This window comes from Chenopodium album, chromosome 23 (genome assembly GCF_948465745.1).
Source record: "Chenopodium album chromosome 23, dcCheAlbu1.1, whole genome shotgun sequence".
NCBI classification, from domain to species: Eukaryota; Viridiplantae; Streptophyta; class Magnoliopsida; order Caryophyllales; family Amaranthaceae; genus Chenopodium; species Chenopodium album.
Genome location: NC_137856.1, coordinates 24,325,803 through 24,345,458, shown reverse-complemented (window position 1 = coordinate 24,345,458; position 19,656 = coordinate 24,325,803). Strand labels below are relative to the sequence as shown.

General features: G+C 31.4%; 1 protein-coding gene across 1 annotated transcript; it reads right to left on the bottom strand.

Annotated features, from left to right (window-relative positions):
- Window positions 1-2,438: 2,438 nt before the first annotated feature.
- LOC145608081 (uncharacterized protein C24B11.05-like) lies at window positions 2,439-7,058 on the bottom strand. Its single transcript, XM_081663684.1, has 8 exons — window positions 6,905-7,058; window positions 6,535-6,600; window positions 6,347-6,444; window positions 5,393-5,430; window positions 5,118-5,205; window positions 4,747-4,956; window positions 3,626-3,691; window positions 2,439-2,980 (listed from the first exon to the last, which is right to left on the bottom strand). Exons 1-8 carry the CDS (start codon window positions 6,963-6,965, stop codon window positions 2,810-2,812), a joined length of 798 nt encoding a protein of 265 aa, XP_081519810.1. The 5' UTR covers window positions 6,966-7,058; the 3' UTR covers window positions 2,439-2,809.
- Window positions 7,059-19,656: the final 12,598 nt, after the last annotated feature.

The following is a 19,656-nucleotide window of genomic DNA, read 5'->3' as shown; positions in this document are numbered from 1 at the left end:
GGTACTAACATGCTATTAGAAATAATAAAAGGCACCCTAAATATGATACTAGAAAGCAATAAAAACATCCTAACATGATACTAGGAATTAAACAATATAAGCATACATTCTACGTTGCAAATAAAATAGGGAGTAAACTAATTTACTTACTTTGAAGCCTCGTACCTCTTTCTAATAACAAAATACACGCGTTAGTACACTATGAAAATATAAAGAATTAAATAAGAATCAAATTAAATAAAGTTTAAACTAGATTTGGGACCAAACCCTCAGAAATTATCAACCTTGCATGTCTAGGGCGAAGGCAACTTCAAACTTGGCTAGATGCTTCTAAGTCTTGTGAATGCGGTATTGTGTTTGTAAATGCTAGTTTAGAAGAAGAGAGAGAAAGAATAAGCAATATTGCTTAGAGAGATAATAGAGAGAATTGATGATTGTTGAAAGTTGATTATTGATGATTGAAAACGGATGTTGAGAACCCTATTTATAAGAAAAATAGTCCGAAAATTGACAGAATTTGATAAGGAATAAAACTACACGTTGTCGCCAGAAATACATTATGTCGCCAGGCGACAAACTTGTCGTTTGGCGACAGTCTAGCTTTCACGCGCTTTCAACGCGGAATCCGATCTTTAACCAAATTTAATCTACAGAATCCGTACAGAAGCTAAAAACGTATAATTAAAAATAATAATATAATAATAAAATAATAATATTTTATTCCAAATAAAAATCCATCTTAAAATAATCATTAATCCTAACTCTATTAGAATTCAAAAAAACCTTCTAGAAAATTATAACTAATCCTAATAATTTTAGGAATAATAATTAGCATTGAGCCTTTTTCTAGATCATTGGGCCGTATGTAAATAATAAACTGGGCCCAGTTTAGTATTTTGGCCATAACTTCCTCAATATTCATCGGAATTGGGCTTATAATATATCGTTGGAAAGGTCTTTTCGAGCCCCATCCAATTACACTATTATTGGACCCTTATCATGGACCAAACTAAACTGGATTGGCTATTTTTAATAAAACAAGGTTATTTTCAAAAACAGAGAGAAGAAATTTTAATAAAACTAAACCGCAACACTTGACTCTCCATACTTTCACCTCATTCAATTATGATTCGACGTGAAAAGAATTCTCACTGGATTGGTTTTGGGGAGGCACAAATGGGTGTCTACACCTATACATAAGTTGATTAGCAATCCACTAACCTATTACTTACAACAAATGATTTTTGTAGAGATGTTCACATTTGGTATGTCAAATTGAAAGATATATTGATTTAAAATGCAATCATTCAACCACCTCAGTATATAATCATTAAGAAGTGACAACAACACTTTCAAATGAAAATGACACCAATCATATCAAATTCTATATTTTTATGTGATTTTTTAAAATTTGTTTTTTTTTTAATTTATTTGTCAAATAATTCAAATAAGTAATTTTTTTAAGTGGAAATTGTATGCAATGGTATAAAAAACTTGGGTTAAAGAAAATTTTGGAGCAATTTAATATTAAAAAAAATGGAGATAGAGAAAGCTTAAACTGACGAAAGAATAACATATTCTTAAAATAAAATATTATAAAAGCTATATTATTTTAAGGGTGACTATAATTAAAATTTCGATGTAAAGATATACAATATGCATGATATTTTATACATCTAGATTAATTTAAAGACAGATTGTCAAATATAATGTACTAATTAAAAGATTGTAAATTAACTAAGCGAAATTGATGATGATTATGAAAGTGACTTGTATCTTTAGGGGCATTTACAAATGATATAGTAATGAAAAACTATTGTGAAAGTTTGTGGCAACGTAATATTGCCTTATTCCTATAAGATTTTTACATAACATATACGAAGTATATTGTATATAAGTGGGTGTCAAGTACTCTCTCCATTGCTAGAATTTTGTCTCATTTAATTTAGAATATCACATTGTCTCATTTAGAATAATATCACATGATGTCATACCTAAATTCATCATGATGTGTGGTTCACAATATTAAATTTTTTTTTTATGTGTAGCTTAAAACAACAATGTATTTAATTAATTATATCGTTATTCAATCACGTGTCCTAAAAACAGTAAAATTAATAACAATCAAAACAATCTTATTGAAATTGAGAGATTATCGATCAATCTGTATGAAGAAGATATTTTTTTGTGAGGTGGATGATGAATTGAGGGCTAGAGAAAGCCAAAGGCTACATCTAATATCTTGCATAGACATAGTAAAGATTATATGAGCCACAATCAACGTAGAGCCCACGTTGTAGCTATCATAGAAATCGCATCATACATCCACTAAAAGTCATCTTACAAGTAAACAACATTTAACAAATTTCAATTATTGAAACCATATGCTTGTATATGATGGATTGTGATCACTATGCTGAGTTGTTGATGCTTAGGAATGTTCTGGATATTCTTTACATTATTATTATTCATAACAAGATCAGATGACATTCATGAAATTTACAACAATGCCCTCATAAGTTCACAACATCTATGTGCATGCATTTACAAAACTCCAAAACATACAAATGGAGAAGAAAAGATATACACGCTACATTGATCAACTAGATTTAGGTTTAGTTCCAACACAAATCGGTTATGAGTAGCAATCTTTGCACTCCAACATATAACTGCGCTTCTTAGGTGAGATCACATGTTTATGTAAGTTTCCCACATTAGAAGAGTGCAATTTTATATTTTAGGAGCGCTAAAATCAGTTCACCCATTATTTTGACGAAGTATAGGAGGTAGTGGAAATTTGCAAAGTATTTTAAGCCCCGACAATAAGAAGGTTCTCAAGATCACTCCTAGACCGTCCAATTGCCCTTTCATCATCCTTTGACGATCCATTGATTTGCCAAATCTCTGGAATTGCTTGTGCTAAGTTATTCACTGACTCAAGAGCGTAATCTGCATCTTGAGTTTTTGTTGTTCGTCCAACCTTCAAAGTTTTCACAAAAAGTATAGTATTAGTAATACTATTCATAAAACTTTATTTGAAACTTAAATTTTAAAACATGCCTAGATTTTACAGTAGACACAACTTTAACTTGTACTTCGTACTAACAAAACTAACATAAATTATTCCGTAACTTATAAATATTGTAAAAAGGATAAGTTTTCTCTATACAAAAATAGAAAATAACCTTGTGTTTAGGGTAGTAGTAAAATTGTGGCATCTTAAGAAAGGCAATTAATGTGATATATACAATTACTACACATAGTAGGTTCTTTATTCCAAAACCAACTTTTTTTCATTTACTAGGTCTTGCGCATTTATCCATTATGAAGTTGTTAAATGTTGATAGGATAATGTAATAACCAATTAGAACTTGACGTGTAGACTTTTAAAAACTCCTGATAATAGGAGGCCGTGTAAAGCCTAGTACAAATCACGTGTTATTTTATTTATTTAGATGGGCACACGTCTCACATGAAAACGACACCGTTACAAAATAATTGGAGATAAAACAAAATAAAATACGAGTACTACGGCAAAAAAAAAAAAAAAAAAAAAAAAAAAAAAATAGAGCAGTACTACGGGCAAATGCGTTAAAAATAGTTTTGTCGGTGGAAGTGAACTTACCAATACAGTTTTGAGACCGAGAGCTTTTCCAGCGGCGACGTTTTTAACATTGTCATCCAAGAATAACTGCAAAATCAGTCAAATATTTGACACCTTAGCTTTTCATTTTGTATACATCGTATTTAATTACTAATCTTACAAACAAACGTGTTATACTGTCTCACTTTTTTTTGTTCTAGAATTTGCTTTTAGGTGTTGCTAATATAAGTGCTTTGTCTTTATTAGATGTCTTGATAACCTTTTTTGTTTAAATGCTAGTTGTCTCGTAAAGAAAATCTACATTTTTAAAAACAGAGAGAGCATAATTTGAGATACTTTAATTTAATATGCCGTAATTTTTATTCTGTAACTAGCTAAATACGGAAGCGAAGTTATAGACATGATCAAGTATTTTAATTATATAATGATGTACTTATTTTAATTTGTTTGGTCCATTTTTGTTACTATAAGGACATGTTCTCTTCAACTTATTTCAGATACTTATTGCTTATTTCTTAATGAATTCAGATTAAATCATACCAGATCAGAAACATTCAGATCAGTCCAGATCAGAAATTTTAATTATCATTTACTTAATGCTAAATATTGTTAATTGCATATTACTAAAAATTATGAAAATTACGTATTTGAAAAGTTCTTTATGAGACGAATCTAATAAAATCCATTTTAATATTATTTTTCTTTATAGATTAGTATTAAAATACGGTTAAAATTTAGTCAAATTATTAAATCAGATCAGACCATATCAGATAATAAAAATTCAAATCAAACCAGATCAAATCTTATTAAAATCATATCAAATCTCCTTATTTCAGGTGAAGAGAACAAGTCCTAAGAGAACGAATAAAAGAGTAGCATGTTTGATAGGTAAAGTAACACAAAATTAATTTTTAAAAGCTACATTTTTATCTCACATTAAATTAACTTATTGGTATTAATTTAAGGACATTTTTGTCATTTCACTATATATTGATTGACATATATTATTTTGCTTTTGTTCTCAAGTTCTTTTTGTCATATCACCTCAATTATTAAACCTTTTTAACTTAACTATTTAATTAATTGAATAGGATATAAGTAAAAACTTGAAACATATATGTAAAAATTATAGTGTTTCTTACGGTGCGATGAGGATCAATATTAGCAGCAGAAATCGCAATTTCCATAGCATCAATCGAAGGCTTTAGAACAACAGGAATTTCATCAGGACGAGTTGCCATTGAGAGGTTTGGATTAAGTGTTTCAAAGCATATAATTTGCTCAAAACAATCCCCTATTCCAAGCCTGTTTAAAGCCTTTGTAGCATGAACTCGGTCCGAATTTGTAAAAATCTGCCCTCAAATTAAAAAAAAAAAAAAAGAAAAATGAATATCAATAAATGATCAAAAGGTTCAAATACCACATGGATAGAACTAATTAAATAGAGAAACATAAAATAATAACGTGACTATTAATTTCGAACAAATTAAGTATTTTTTTGATCAAGCCTTACAATCTTTCTTTGGGTGATGCTGAGTAGGATGTTGCGTAGGTTAGGATTTGGCTTGATCTGCGCGTATGGCAACCTCCCGTGCACGAAACTGTCAATTGTTAAACCAAATTTATTAGACGTCTTACTCTTTACAATTGATAATATTAAAAGAATTCGGTAGACTAAGGAACCAAATGACTCAGCAATTACGTATTTATATAACATATACATATAATAATTAAACTGGATTTCTAAAAAAATTAATCAAATTAAATACATCGTATATAATTACAAACCTGTGGTAATCATCAGCATCAATATCATACCCTAGTGCCTGTATGTCCAATAATACAAATAATTATTGTTAGAATTATCAATCAGCTGTTATACGTACTTGTCGTCGTCGTCGTCATCATCATTATCATTATTTTTCATTTTATTTTTAAAAAAATTTCTAGTAGTTTATTAATGGAGTATTTTGTAGCTATATTTTAAAATAAAATTAAAAAAAGAATTTTGTGCTTAGTTGCTAAGATTTAATCAATGGTATAGTTTAACAAAATTATTCAAAAATAAGCCGTACAAGTATATCAAAAAGCAAAAACATGTATGGTTACATATGTTTTGATGTATATACTACGTATAACAACATGAAAGCAAGAGAAAAGTTATCACTCCCTCCGTCTCTTTGTTAATGTCCACTTTCTCTCTATTATGTGAGTAATAGATGATAGAAAGTGGACATTAATAAAAAAGACGAGGGAGTACTAAAGGAAAAAGGGAAAAATTAGAACATAAGCCAAGAAACTTCTAGGAAATGGGGGTATAATAACATTTAAAATTATATTTTTATTGTAATACGGAGTACTATAAAGTTTGCTTGTCAATAATAGTTGTTGATTATTATTATTATTCTTTAAAATTTTTATAAGAGCACAATTGAGGTTTGTCAATGAGATTTTGATTACAAATTTTATGTATCACACAAGACACTTTTCATAACATTAGTCAACTAAACTAGTTAAACATCTACTCATAAATAATGTTATTGTACACAAATTATCATTTTGTTAATACAATAATTATAATATATTAACCGTCTATTTTGGAATGTATATATATTTCAAAAAAAAAAAAAAAAAAAAAAAAAAAAAAAAAAAAAAACCTTTAAAAGTCAACATGTTGTAATTTTAAAAGAAGGAAGAAGTAGCAAAATTTAAAAGATACGAAGTATATTAGTCAAAACTTACCCGTAATCCAGCAAGAGTGCTACCATAAGATTTGAAGAGCTCAACACGAAGAGTCGAAGCTTGATCACTTGTAAATCCACATTTCTCCACCAAAAAATCTGCCAACAATTTTAATATTTACATTATAATTATGAATTTATGATAATATGTTTAATTTTAAATATTGTCAAAATAAAAAGTTCAAGAACCTTCAATGTTTTTCTTGAGAGCCAGACCAATTCCAGTGTGAGAAGAATACAGAGTATCATCCAAGTCTGCATATTCAAAATTTCAAATCATATAAATTTTACATCATTGATCAATTTCTATCTAATGTAATCTTATTATTAGTCAATGGAAATTAAAATGATCCGAGCTTAAACTAAAAGCATTAATAACATTGATCGACACATAATTTTGTGATGTACACCTAAATTACTACTTAATTCTTATATGTTGCAGAATCCGTGCTTTTAGCGACTGATTTTACCGACTACCTCAAATTCATATAACAATTTTATAATTAAAAGCTTAGAAAAATTAACTTTAACAAAATTGTATCCAAAGTGAGCTAATTACCAAACATAAGGCAATCAAAGGGAGAGGAGGTAGAAGCACGAGATAAATTTCCGAAATCCATCGTATAAAATAGAGGAATAAATACAATGAAGCTAAATGTAGGAATAATTTTTGAAGAAAATGAGGTTGATTTTTGTAAGAAAAGAGTAGAATGAACAAGCAGAGGCTCAAAGGATGGAAAATGAAGAGGGTATTTATAGGAAGGGGTTGAAAGGAGGAGGAGAGAAAATATACTTAAAAATTAATTAAATAAAAGAAAGAAAAAAGGATTAGGATGATGACGAATACACGATATTGATTGCTGACTAGACTTTTAATTTTTAAATTTTTTAATATTATATGATAATATGATATGATTAGCGATTCAAGAATCTTACTTATTCTTAAAACATAAATTTTTTATAGGGCTGATCACACTGTATGACCAGACATCATTGATATATTCGTAGTGTTATAGGAGATTAGGAGTTACTCAGTCAGTGTTATAGAGTTTACTCCGTTCTTATTAAAGGAGGTTACTTTATTCTTTTATATACGGCTACATGGTATAACACTATAACTAACCACACACAAGATAAGTTGTTGTAAAAAATAAATTAAAAGAAAGAAAAAAGAAGGATTAGGAGTAGTAATTATTGTAATTTCGCGTTTAACAAAACGACACAGTTGCAGGAAGAGATTTTTTACAATTGCACGATGAATGTTACAAGAACAATTGACGATCAGGCAACGAGTAACCTTTGGCCCCACACGTTGTTCCTTGATCTTACACGTTTTTTATGTTTCATTTTAAGTGCAAGTCTTTATGAATTGGGAAAAAATTTAATATTTGTACAATTTAAGGAAAGATGAAAAGGTAGAGTGAAATGATTGGATAAGTATGAATTCCATTGCCCCATAAAAAAATTGTACTTCCTCCGTTTTTTTTATATGCATTACTTTTCTTTTATGAGTGTTTTTTTTTATACTTTTATTATAATAATTTATTCATCCACTCTCAATATTATATTTATCTCCTAAAACTATGTGCATTCCCAAGTGATGCATATAAAAAAATGGAGGGAGTATAAGAAACTAAAAGAGAAAAGTATTAATGAAATAAATTCATTAATAACACTGATTTGCGTGTGATTTATAATGTTTTTTAACTACTCCCTCCGTCCCCATATGATAGTCCCTTATGGCCTATTTTTAGTCCCAAATTGATAGCCCCATTTGCTTTTTTCAAGTACCATTAATATCAATTTTTTTTTCAAAATTTCCTCCAATTACAACAATATTTGTGCAAATTTAACTTTCCCATGTAAATTTTACTTTTCAATGTACTTTTATTACTTTCTCTCTCTACTATTTTACATACCCAATGTAAATTTATCTTTTCAATGTAATTTTACTACTTTTATTTAAGTTTCTTAATTCCCGTGATTTTTGCCCATAAGAGACTATCATTTGGGGACGGAGGGAGTATTACGGAGTATCAAATAAGGAAATATATTTAATGCTTATTCATAACGCTAAGGGCTACATATAACATTACCAAAAATATTTATGAATTCTTTTGTAGCAAATACATTATTGATTAACAAAGAACAAACATAAGAACATACAAATTTAAGTGGATCGTTAAGGACATTATTAACGATAATTTGATGTTAAAGATAAATATAAATTATAATCTAATTTGGTAATTAACTGGTAACTAATCGATATAGCTGATTGTATGAATTGGTTTGATTATTTTTTTTGTACAAATGACTAGTCGTGTAAAAGTGTATAAAAAATATTTGTTAATTGTTAACTATTTTAGTGTATGTAAACCAAAAGGCTAAATGTTATAACAAGCTAATTTCAAACGAAAATTTTAAGGTACATGCGCGTGTATCAAGCGAAAAACGCGGAAAGAACATGTAGCTGTTTTGTAAAAAAACGTCCAATTTTATGGGTTTTTCTTTTTATAAAAAAATAAAATCTAAAGAATATATCTATAATATTAATAAAAGAACATGATAATATTAGTCAATGAACATTATTTATATATACCCACCATAATTTAAAGACAAAATTCAAAAAACATTTCACAATAAGCAATGAATATTATGTCACAAATAAAAGTACATTACACAGACAATCAAAGAACGTGGACTTATGTCCTTATCATTCTTTTTTGGTGCAAATATGTTCTTTTTACTCTAGGTATAAATTCATTACATTTTAATATATAGTACATTCTTTTCACTACAGCTGTATATTGTTTACATTTGTATAATATGTTCTTTCCGCAAAATGCATGTACGCGCATCGTACACGCGCCTGTATGGACCACGCATTGAATTTCAAAGGGCTCCTTGTTGGGAAATATGGGTGTAATTATATTGAGGCAAATAAATTAATATAAAAATAAGAACGATAAAAACAATAAAGAAGATAAACAAAGACTACACTTTTTTATTTGGTTCGGTCATACTAGACAGACGTCCACGTGCGAAATTCGAGAGCTGTGGCAGGTTAGTTGAGGGAGGAAAGTGGCGGTGAGGTGGTGCTATAATTGGTGAGGAGATGGGTGGGTTGGTGTTGGGCTTGCATGTGTTGCTGTTGTGTTTAGCCTGCGAAGCAATGTTGGAGGTTATGAGTCAGCATGATTTAATAATCACAGATTCAAATCTTATTCACCCTTCCTTTCAAGTGAAATGTTAAGTGATGACCATTATATCTCATCCATAATTCAAACCCAACATGCTTTCATATGAGGAAGAGTGATACAGTATAAAACCTATTTTCAGGCCTCAACGATTAGCTAAAATTTTTGATTTAGTTGGTTTTCTAACTTAGCTCAATTGGAATTTTGGAGTATATAAGAGAAAACGACGTACTCTAAGGCCCTTTTCTCTTCACCTTAAAAAAATGATATAAAGTAAAAATAATTTCAGTTTAGTAAAAATAAGTTCATTTCAGTAAAATTAATTTCAGTTCAGTAAAAATAATTCCAGTTCAGTAAAAATAAGCTCAGTTCAGTAAAATTCAATTTTCTTAAGAAGAATTATAATAGAAAATCAATAAAAAATAATTTCACTTCAGCAAAAATTATTTCAGTTCAGTAAAAATAATTTCAGTTCAGTAAAAATAATTTCAATTCAGCAAAATGTATTAGTATTTGATTAGATGCCATTCTTGTGTTGGGTTTTCAGTTTATTATATTAATAAGAATCTAATTCCATATCAAGAAGAATAATTGTAATCTAAGTAATTTCACCAAAAATGTTATGAGGAATAAGATTCTATATTTATATGATTCCATTAAACGAATAATGACATGTGATGTTTCAGCATTCTCGATTTATTAACTCCGATCCTTTCCGATTAAAATGTTCAAACTTATCTTGTGTTTTTGCAAATATCAGGAAATCACCCTTTACTACATAATGCATGCGCTCTAAAGGAGGTAGTTTCCTTTCCCCACCACCATTTGCGTTCAAGGTTAATTGTCTTGATAATATCTTGGAAGTGTTTAGGCTGGTTGATATGATTGATTGGTTGAATAACATGGTTAATTGTGTGAATGACATGATTAATTGTCTGAATGCTATATACTTAAATATATAGGCTGGATGATATAATTAGGGTCTGTTCTCTTCAGCTTAATTTCAGCTCAGTTCAATTCACTTCTCAGTTTATTTCAGTTCAGTTCAGCTTCAATCAGTTTAGTTCAGTCAAACTCCAATCAATTTAGTGCCTGTTCATATTTACTTAATTTCAGTTCAGTTCAGTTCAACTCTAATCAGTTCAGTTCAGTTCAGCTCCAATCAGTTCAGTTCAGTTTAGCTCCTAATTTCCTTCTCTCATAAAATATTCATTTCAGCTCAGTTTACTTCAGTTTAGCTCTATTCAGTTCAGTTCAGTTCAGTTCAGCTCCAATCAGTTCAGTTCAGTTCAACTCAGTTCAGTAAATGTGAACAGGCCCTTAGTTAATTTCAATTTAATTCTGTTCAGCTCCTACTTTCCTTCTCTCATAAAATATTCATTTCAATTAACCTCTATTCAATTCAGTTCAGTTCTATTCATTTTAGTTCAATTCAGCTCCAATCAATTTGGTTTAGTTTAACTCAATTCAGTAAATCTGAACATGCCCTTAGTTGGCGAAAAGGATGACATAATTAATTGTCTGAGCTAGATGGTATGTCATATGTTTCAATTATCATTTTTTGAAGGTTGTGCTTCCCCTTTTTTTGTTGGGCTTGTCTCACGGAGCCATTAGTGTGACAAGTCTCACCTATTGGCTTTCTCTGTTTTTAATTTTTATTTCCTCCGTTTTTTAATAGTTAGAACACACACTTTTTCACGCTATTTAAAAAAACGGGATTACATGTTGTAATACACTTTAATTTGGGGTGAGAGGTTTTTTGGAGTACAATCTAATAGGCCATGTGCTTTAAATAAGAGAAATAGTATAACTTTTTCCCAAAATACTTTTCATTTATAGTGTGCTGTAAGTATTATGACATTTCCATTTTAGAGAAGTGTAGCAAGTATTAAAAAACGGAGGAAGTATTATATATGACTATATGTTTTTACAAATAATTGATACGTATTATTAAAGTAGTCAATGACACAAATCAAACAAATTAAGGAAAATTTCACATTTGCTACCAGGGAAAGCACCCGTGTTCACATTTGCTACTCTTTTAATTTTTTTATTTTATATTACTACCACACAAACACACTAACTGTTAAAATCACTACCACTTAACGGAATCCGTTAGGATTTCCGTTAAGTTTATTAAAAAAAATAAAAGTAAATAAATTAAAAATTAAAAACAAATAAAAAAACAAAAAATAAAAGACCTAGCCCTCCCCGTCAGCCACCCTCCCCCTGCCGGCGGCGAGCGCCCAATAATGCGACGGCTGGCGTCGGAATTGAACCCCTCCCCTTCCCCACCCAAAACCGACAACCCTAACCTTTATTTCCCTGCCCAAAACCACCCTAAACGAGTTTTAGGGTTTCGCTTAGGGTGGTTTTGGGTGGCAGGGAATTCCTTCGTCGCGACCAAAAAAGGGAACAGGGGGCGAGGAGGGGCTTGGATCGGGTTTTCGAGGGGACAGGGGCTGGGATCGAAAGGGTTTTCAAGGGGAGAGGGGCTGGGATTGAGGGGGTTTTCGAGGGGAGAGAGGGGGTTGGGAACGCGACGTCGGCGCCGATAGGGTGGGCGGTTGGAGTCGCGGGTCGGGGCTGCGAGAACGGGGAAAGGGAAGGGGGGTTCGTTGTGGTGGCTGGTCGGTAGCAAGAAAGGGGTTTGCTGGTGGCTGGTTTGGTCAGAGTCACGGGCAGGGAGTCACGGACGGTTGGCTGGACGTTGAGTGGTGGTTACGTTGGTTTGATGTTGAACAGCGGCGGTGGATTGACAGCGGGTGGATGAAAAGAAGTGGTGGGTGGGAAGGAGTGGTGGTTGGACGGTGGTTGGGTGGTGGTAACGGAAATAGTAACGGTGTCTGTCAAGTGGTAGTGATTTTTAAAAAACTCTGATTTAGGTAGTAGTTATTTAAAATAAAAATTTAAAGGGGTAGCAAATGTGAATACGGATGCTTTCCCTGGTAGCTTTCCACAAATTAAAGTATAATGAAAATAATTTTAATGCATGATTTGGTTTAATTTAAGTAATAGAAACAAAAATTGACAAAGGCTAGAGCACAAAATAGTTTTTCCTTACTCTAAATTATCATAGCATGGAATAATTTCACCAGTCACACTAGTTAGTGAATCAATGTCGTCTTACTTTATCTTCTTTTACTATTTTTGTATTGCAATTTTCTTTTTTGTATGTTTGTCTTATTCTCAAGAAGAAAGAGAAAAAAAAGAAAAGGAAAAAAAAAAAGCACTCTAACCTATCTTTTTTCTCTTTTCTCCTCTCTCCTAAATGATGGCCTCCTTTGATGATTTTTGAAGGGATTTTCATCGGATTTTGCCAATAGAAGCCCAATCTTTGTTTCTTTAAATTTGTTTTAGGTCATAATAGTAGTTCTTCCGTTTATGAAGAGCTAGATAGTCTACCTCAAAATTAAAGAAAGAGTTTCGATCTCATTTAAATAATAAGGTTTTTTCGATCATTTAAAAGACAGGGTTCTACGACATCCTTCGAAAGACAAGGTATTCTTTGCACTTGGTATAGCCTCAAGTTATGTGAGGCTACAATTGATGTTGATTGCTTGCATTTAGGTTCAATGTTATCACAAGAATTCTCTTCCTCCACAAATTATGAAGCGACGACATATCCTCTAAAAATAAAAGTTGCATGAGGCAATAAATCATTGTGCCAAATTATACGTATATCTACACTCTTTGTATTTGGATTTTTAGACCTTTTCTTAGATGATTGTGATTTGGTTTTATTAATATAAATTGATTTTTTTCTTGTTGTTAATTGTCAATTTTTTAGTACGTCCTCCGTTTTTTTTATAAAACTATCTTATTAAGTTCTGTGCCATGCACGGTTTGTCTAATTTTTGTAAGAATATCCAACAAATAAAATTTGACAAAACATACACATCAAATATAGAAATTATAATGTCATAATCTATATTAATAGGTAAGTAAAATATTAAACAAAAATGGATTTTTTGGGCTTCCTAAACCCGAGAATTTTTTCGGGCAGGCTTGCGTTGATCAGGTTTAGTGGCCATATTAGTAGATACTTATTTATAAATGAATTTAATAAACATAAAAATTAATCAAATAATATACTCAAATTAATTGATGTTTTACCTTTTCTTAGATTTAGATATATGATATAATTGTCAAACACAACATTTATTGTGTCAAAAAAAACACACACACACACACACACAACATTTATTTTATAGTTAAACTATACTCTATAAGTCCTTAATTTATAATAATATATATGTAGTAGTAAAATTTTAGAAACAAAATTATAATTAATTTGAGTATACAGTGATATTGAAATTAATTGAAAAAAGTGTTTTTTAAAGTAATTTTTATAAAATCTATTATTTGAATCAATTTATTATTACTTTTTTTGACAAAATTTAATAATACTCCATTTGAAAGACAATTAAAAAGTACTTGGAATAATTATTTAGGCAAATGTGTATAGAAAAATTATGAACACCAAATAAAATAAAAGAATATATTTGGAATGGTTTTATTATAGAATCAAAATCAAATATTAACAAAAAAGAAAAAAGTTCTCATAAGAAAAATTGGCTTAAAATAATACGAACTATCAACGGTGTGTGCAAAATAATACGAACTCAACTATTTACTACCAGCGGTACCACCTTTCTTAATATATGTGGAAAATAGTACACTGGTCACTGGAAAAATATCGCGAGGAATATTTGTCTATATTTTATCATTATCATTATTATTATTATTATTATTATTATTATTATTATTATTATTATTATTATTATTATCATATCTCAAAAACAAAAAGTCATACAACCTACAATAAATTAGTGGGAAGCTGAGATACAATCTGGGCCCCCACTCCTCTAGCTATAGCAAATCCTACCCTAGTGAAGATATGAGCTGCAGCACGAGCCCCAATATCTTGCGTCGTCGAGAACCTCTAAATCCGCTTCAGTAACGCAACAGCCTCCTTCTCAAATTCCCCAAACGAAGAAAAGGAGAAGGGATTGAAACCATATACAATCGCCTGACATCGAGCTTCACACTTAACCCGCTTCTGATGAGCAGCATCAGCCACAACCCGCTCAGGAATAAAGTCAGATAGCCCTGACTGTGTCAAAGGAAAAGACCCTGTCAAATCAACAAAGACATTGCGACCACGATCCCATGAATAAAGTAACACATCCGCAGGTCTGAGGGCCTCGTCGTTCCCTCCAGCCAACCCAATGTCAACCTCTTTTCTCGCTGAAATCCCAGAACGATAGCAAACATCAACAAGGGTATCCCGAACAACATTATACCGATGTTTAATAGCCACAATAGCAACACAAGTCACCGCGTGATCACCGAAAATATCTCCAGCAAAAACCCTCGAACAAGCAGAGCACGACGTCGAGATAGAGAACAATGGAACACCCAACCGATAGGACAACACACAGCGATAAGTCTTGGCGTTCATCGTCTGACCCAACCCCGAAATAGGAACCGCCCAAAGCCAAGCAGAGGTGTGATCACCCTGCTGTGATTTCCATAATGCTGATTGTTGAGGAGTTAAAGAATAAGCAGATTCTGCAGAAGCGGTAATCTTTGTGAAATACATATCTGCCAATTTCCTCATGAGTTTAGGGGCAGCGACCTCACTAGGATTACACAAAATGTCAGACTCCACTTGTAGGGAATATTTCAAGCATTATGATAACCCCAAACTTGAACCCCACTGTGATCATACACTAAAGTACGGTGGCGTTCCAAAGGGAAAGACAAAGAGCAAGAAGAGTCGCCAACAAGTTTTAAGGAACTTGTACCCAAAAGACAATCCAAAAGGACCATCAACTACTCCATAAGGTCTTGAACCAAACAGGGTCCGGGGATGAGGGTACGAATCCAATCTACAAAAGAAAGGACCCGCCCTATAAAATAGGCCTCTACTTTGTTCTGCTCGTATTCATGCGCGCTTTTCGAATAACATACAAACATTATATTAAACCTACCCTGTTTATCTATGTTGGTTGAAATTAATGCACAAATAAATCTATTGTTGGCGATCACTTGAATTAAAATCACATTAGCCTAAACCAAATTATTAAATTATCTTATTAAGCGTGATTTCAAGTACAAATTCCCTTTAAACTTGCATAAAAGGCGTGATCAAGCAATAACAATAGAAATATCAAGCAGCATAAATAATAAACAATAAGTAATAACGACGATAATAGCATGGTAAGACATAATAAAGCTTGATAATGATAGCAAGATCCTAGGCATGATACTAATAAGATTAATAACAAATCCTAGCATGTCACTAAACAATAAAGATCAAAGCTTTAAATCTAACATGATACTAACATGATATTAGAAATAATAAAGGCACCCTAAACATGATACTAGAAAGCATTAAATAACATCCTAACATGATACTAGAAATCATAAACATCCTAACATGATACTAGGAATCATAAACATTAATAAACATGCTTTCTACATTGAAAGAGAGTAATAGGATTACATACTTTGAAGCCTCGTACCTCTTTCTAATAACAAAATACACAAGTTAGTAAACTTCAATGAAAATAATAAACAATAATCAAAGAATTAAATTGAAATCAAATTGAATAAAGTTTAGACTAGTTTTGGACCAAACCCTCAGAAAATATCAAACCTTGCACGTCTAGGGCGAAGGCAACTTCGAACTTGGCTAAGAGACTCTAAGTCTAGTGAATGCGGAATATTGTTTGTAAAAAGGCTAGTTTAGAAAAAGAGGGAGAAATAAAGAAAGCATATATTACTTAGAGAGAGAATAGAGAGAATTGATAGGAGTTGATGATAGTTGATTGGGAGAATTGATGAGAGTTGATGATTGTGAAAACAGGAATTCGGACGCTATTTATAATGAAAATAATCCGGAAAAACACGGAATTTGATAAGGAATAAAACTCCACGCTATCGCCAGGACTGGACTCTGTCGCGACGCGACAATGTCTGTCGTGAGGCGACAGGGTCTGTCGCGCGGCGACAGACTTGTCGTCTGGCGACAGCCTGTATAAGCGCGTTTTTATCTTTACACGGAATCCGATCTTTAATCAACTTGATCTACGGAATCCGTACAGAAGATAAAATACGTATTTAAGATAATAAAACAATATTTTATTCCAAATAATAAAAAAAAAAACCTTTAAAGATAATTAATTATTAATCCTATCAATATTAGAATTAAAAAGAACTTTCTAGAAACTTCTAGAAAACTATAATTAATCCTAATAACTTTAGGAATGATAATTAACATTGGACCCTCCTCTAGATCATTGGGCCGTATTAAAATAAAGCACCGGGCCCAGTTCAGTATTTTGGCCATAACTTCCTCAATATTCATCGGAATTGGGCTTATAATATATCGTCGGAAAGGTCTTTTCAAGCCCCATCCAACTACACCATTATTGGACCCTTATCATGGACCAAAATAAACTGAATTTGACGTTTTCATAAAATAGAGGTGTTTTCGAAAACAGAAAGAGAGATTTTAATAAAAACTAACCGCAACACTTGACTTTTCACACTTTCACCTCATTCGATTATGTTTCGACGTGACAGGTATTCATCACTAGGTTTGGTTTTGGGGAGACACAAATGGGTGTCTACACCACTGTTCCATAAAACACACACAACGCATCCTCAAAGGCTCGTCCAAGACCAATAATGCCAGCATGCCGAAGAAATTGTGTCTGCAACCCAGTAAACTGCAACCGAGAAGCAAGAAAAGCATAGTGACGAACATCACCTGCAGAATAAACACCAAGCCCTCCAAACGCAAATGGTAAGGTGGCAAGCCGCCACTGCCAATCACCAAACCCAGGCCCCGAAGCGGTAACAATACGCTCCAAGGAAGATCGAAGAGCTCCATCAAAAGTGCGCTGAGCCACCTCAAAAGTACTAGGAGGACAAGTACGTAATGCAAAGTAGAGTTTTGAAACTCCAGTACATGCCCTAAGTTAAATTACCAAAGCTATTAAAAACATATTGACAGGTTAAAAAAATTAAAAGCCAAACAAAAATTTAAAGAGAAAATTGTTAACATGATGTATTTTGAAAAGAAAACAGAAAATTAATTAAAATAAAATATTAATAAAAATAGACGAAATATTGCTCGAAATACTTCTCCGGTGAACGTCATACTATTTTGCACATATAGTACAAAAGGTGGTACCGCTAATAGCAAATAGTTGAGTTTGTATTATTTTGCACATACCGTTGATAGTTGGTATTATTTTAAGCCAATTTTCCTTGTCATAAAGATAACATAAAATATTTGGAGTTGCATTATTATAAAATCAAATGTTAAAAAAAAAAGTTAAAAAGAGAAGAGGAGTTTTGGAGGGAAAAAACAACACTAGGATGTGACACGTGTCAATCCCGGTGTCAGTTTTAGTATTAAGTTATTGATTGATGCACTACTTTCTAAAAATAGAAGCTTTTTTTTAGAAACATCTTAAAATAGAAGCATAGAACCTTTAATCTAGATGCATCACTGTCCCTTTTAGTCTATCAATTATCTCTGTCTCTCTCTTAATTATCACATATACCCTCTATACTTTTTTTCTTAATCTCTTAATCTCTCACTACTCAAAAAAATTGTCTACGAGTCTGCAATTACAAAAGTAATGCAACCAAAAATAGTGGAGGGAATATTATTTATAACTCTATTATACTACCTTTGTTTTTTTAGTTGACACGTTTTGACTTTAGCGCTATTCACACACTAGTCTTTGACTGTGTTTTGTGATTTATACGTAATGAAAAATATAATCATATGGGATCTTGATAGATTCGTGACGATATATAGTTGTATTTAGGGTTAGGAATTTTGGTCAACAGGTCGAGTTCAGGTCAAATTTCCGGTCGTTTTCGGGTAGTGCTTAGAAACTATCAAAAGTAGCGTAAAACTTAATATTATTACAATATATGAAATTTGGGTAAAATGGGGTCGAATTCGAGTTGTTCGTGTTCGGGTCGGGTCGGGTTCGGGTTTCTCTTAGTAACTTCTTTCACAATATCTACTTTTTATAATTTTTGCTTATCGGTAATTAAAGATATTGATGATTGAATTTGTGCATTGACAAACGTGACTAAAAAAAGATGTCAACTAAAAAGAAATGATGGAAGTATAAGCCAAGGGGTATTTTAGACAAATAATTATCATTAAACACTACTGTATATTATATTGGGGTATTTTCGACATATAATTATCCAATAACTTATACTGTATTAAAAAAAAACAAACAAGGAGAAAAAATTCAATGACATTTTGAAATTGTCAACAATACAATCAAAATTTAAAACTTTGAAACTATACTATTTAAACACATTTAGCAAAGTTAAATTTGATATTCTACAATTGAGTCATCAATCAATCAAATAAAGGAAAAATTGGCCGCAGCAACACCAACTATGATAAAGGTGCGTGTAGCAGCACAACCTTTTAAGGGTGCGGTCTATAACACAAATTATGTAATTGGGTGCACATATTAGCATAAATGACACTAATAAACTAAGGTTTCATGGAAAAAAGTAGAATTTTTATTATTTATATAATTGTTTAAACATTATTTAAACTTATATGATTTTCCATCATGCATGACTAAATTAACCTTACTTTCTATCTATTTTTTTCATTTAAGCATTTCTAAACATCCACCATTTTATTAAGCGGATTCCTTCAAAAAAAAAAAAAAATTGTGCTATTATATTCCTTTGTTCGCTTCTCCAATTACTTTTTCCTAATATCGATCTCACATGATTGACTTAGTTTCCTTTTCCCTTTTCACTTAGTTAAATAGTAAATTGAGAAATTTAAAAAAAAAAATCATTTGAATACCTTTATTCTATAAGATTTCAGGATATATAGGTAACTTTCTAATACCAAACCCCACAAAATGATTTTAAATACTTAATTCAAAAAATAATTTTAGAATTGGATTTTAGGATATGTCAAATTGATTTTCTTGTTTTTGATTTACAATTGTTGTAGGCGTCGTTCGAAGTGCGCTTACGTAAAAGCATAGTGGTGAATATGCTTGGCACTCATAGAAAGTGGGAATTGACATTACGATTAGGG

What these genes read in the sequence shown, in the direction of transcription:
- LOC145608081 (XM_081663684.1), bottom strand. Translation starts at nt 6,965, where the DNA reads ATGGATTTCGGAAATTTATCTCGTGCTTCTACCTCCTCTCCCTTTGAT. An exon ending in GATGCTGATGATTACCACAG is followed by an intron (nt 5,206 to 5,392) that starts GTTTGTAATTAT and finishes AACAATTGACAG; the next exon opens with TTTCGTGCACGGGAGGTTGC. An exon ending in ATATTGATCCTCATCGCACC is followed by an intron (nt 3,692 to 4,746) that starts GTAAGAAACACT and finishes CTGATTTTGCAG; the next exon opens with TTATTCTTGGATGACAATGT.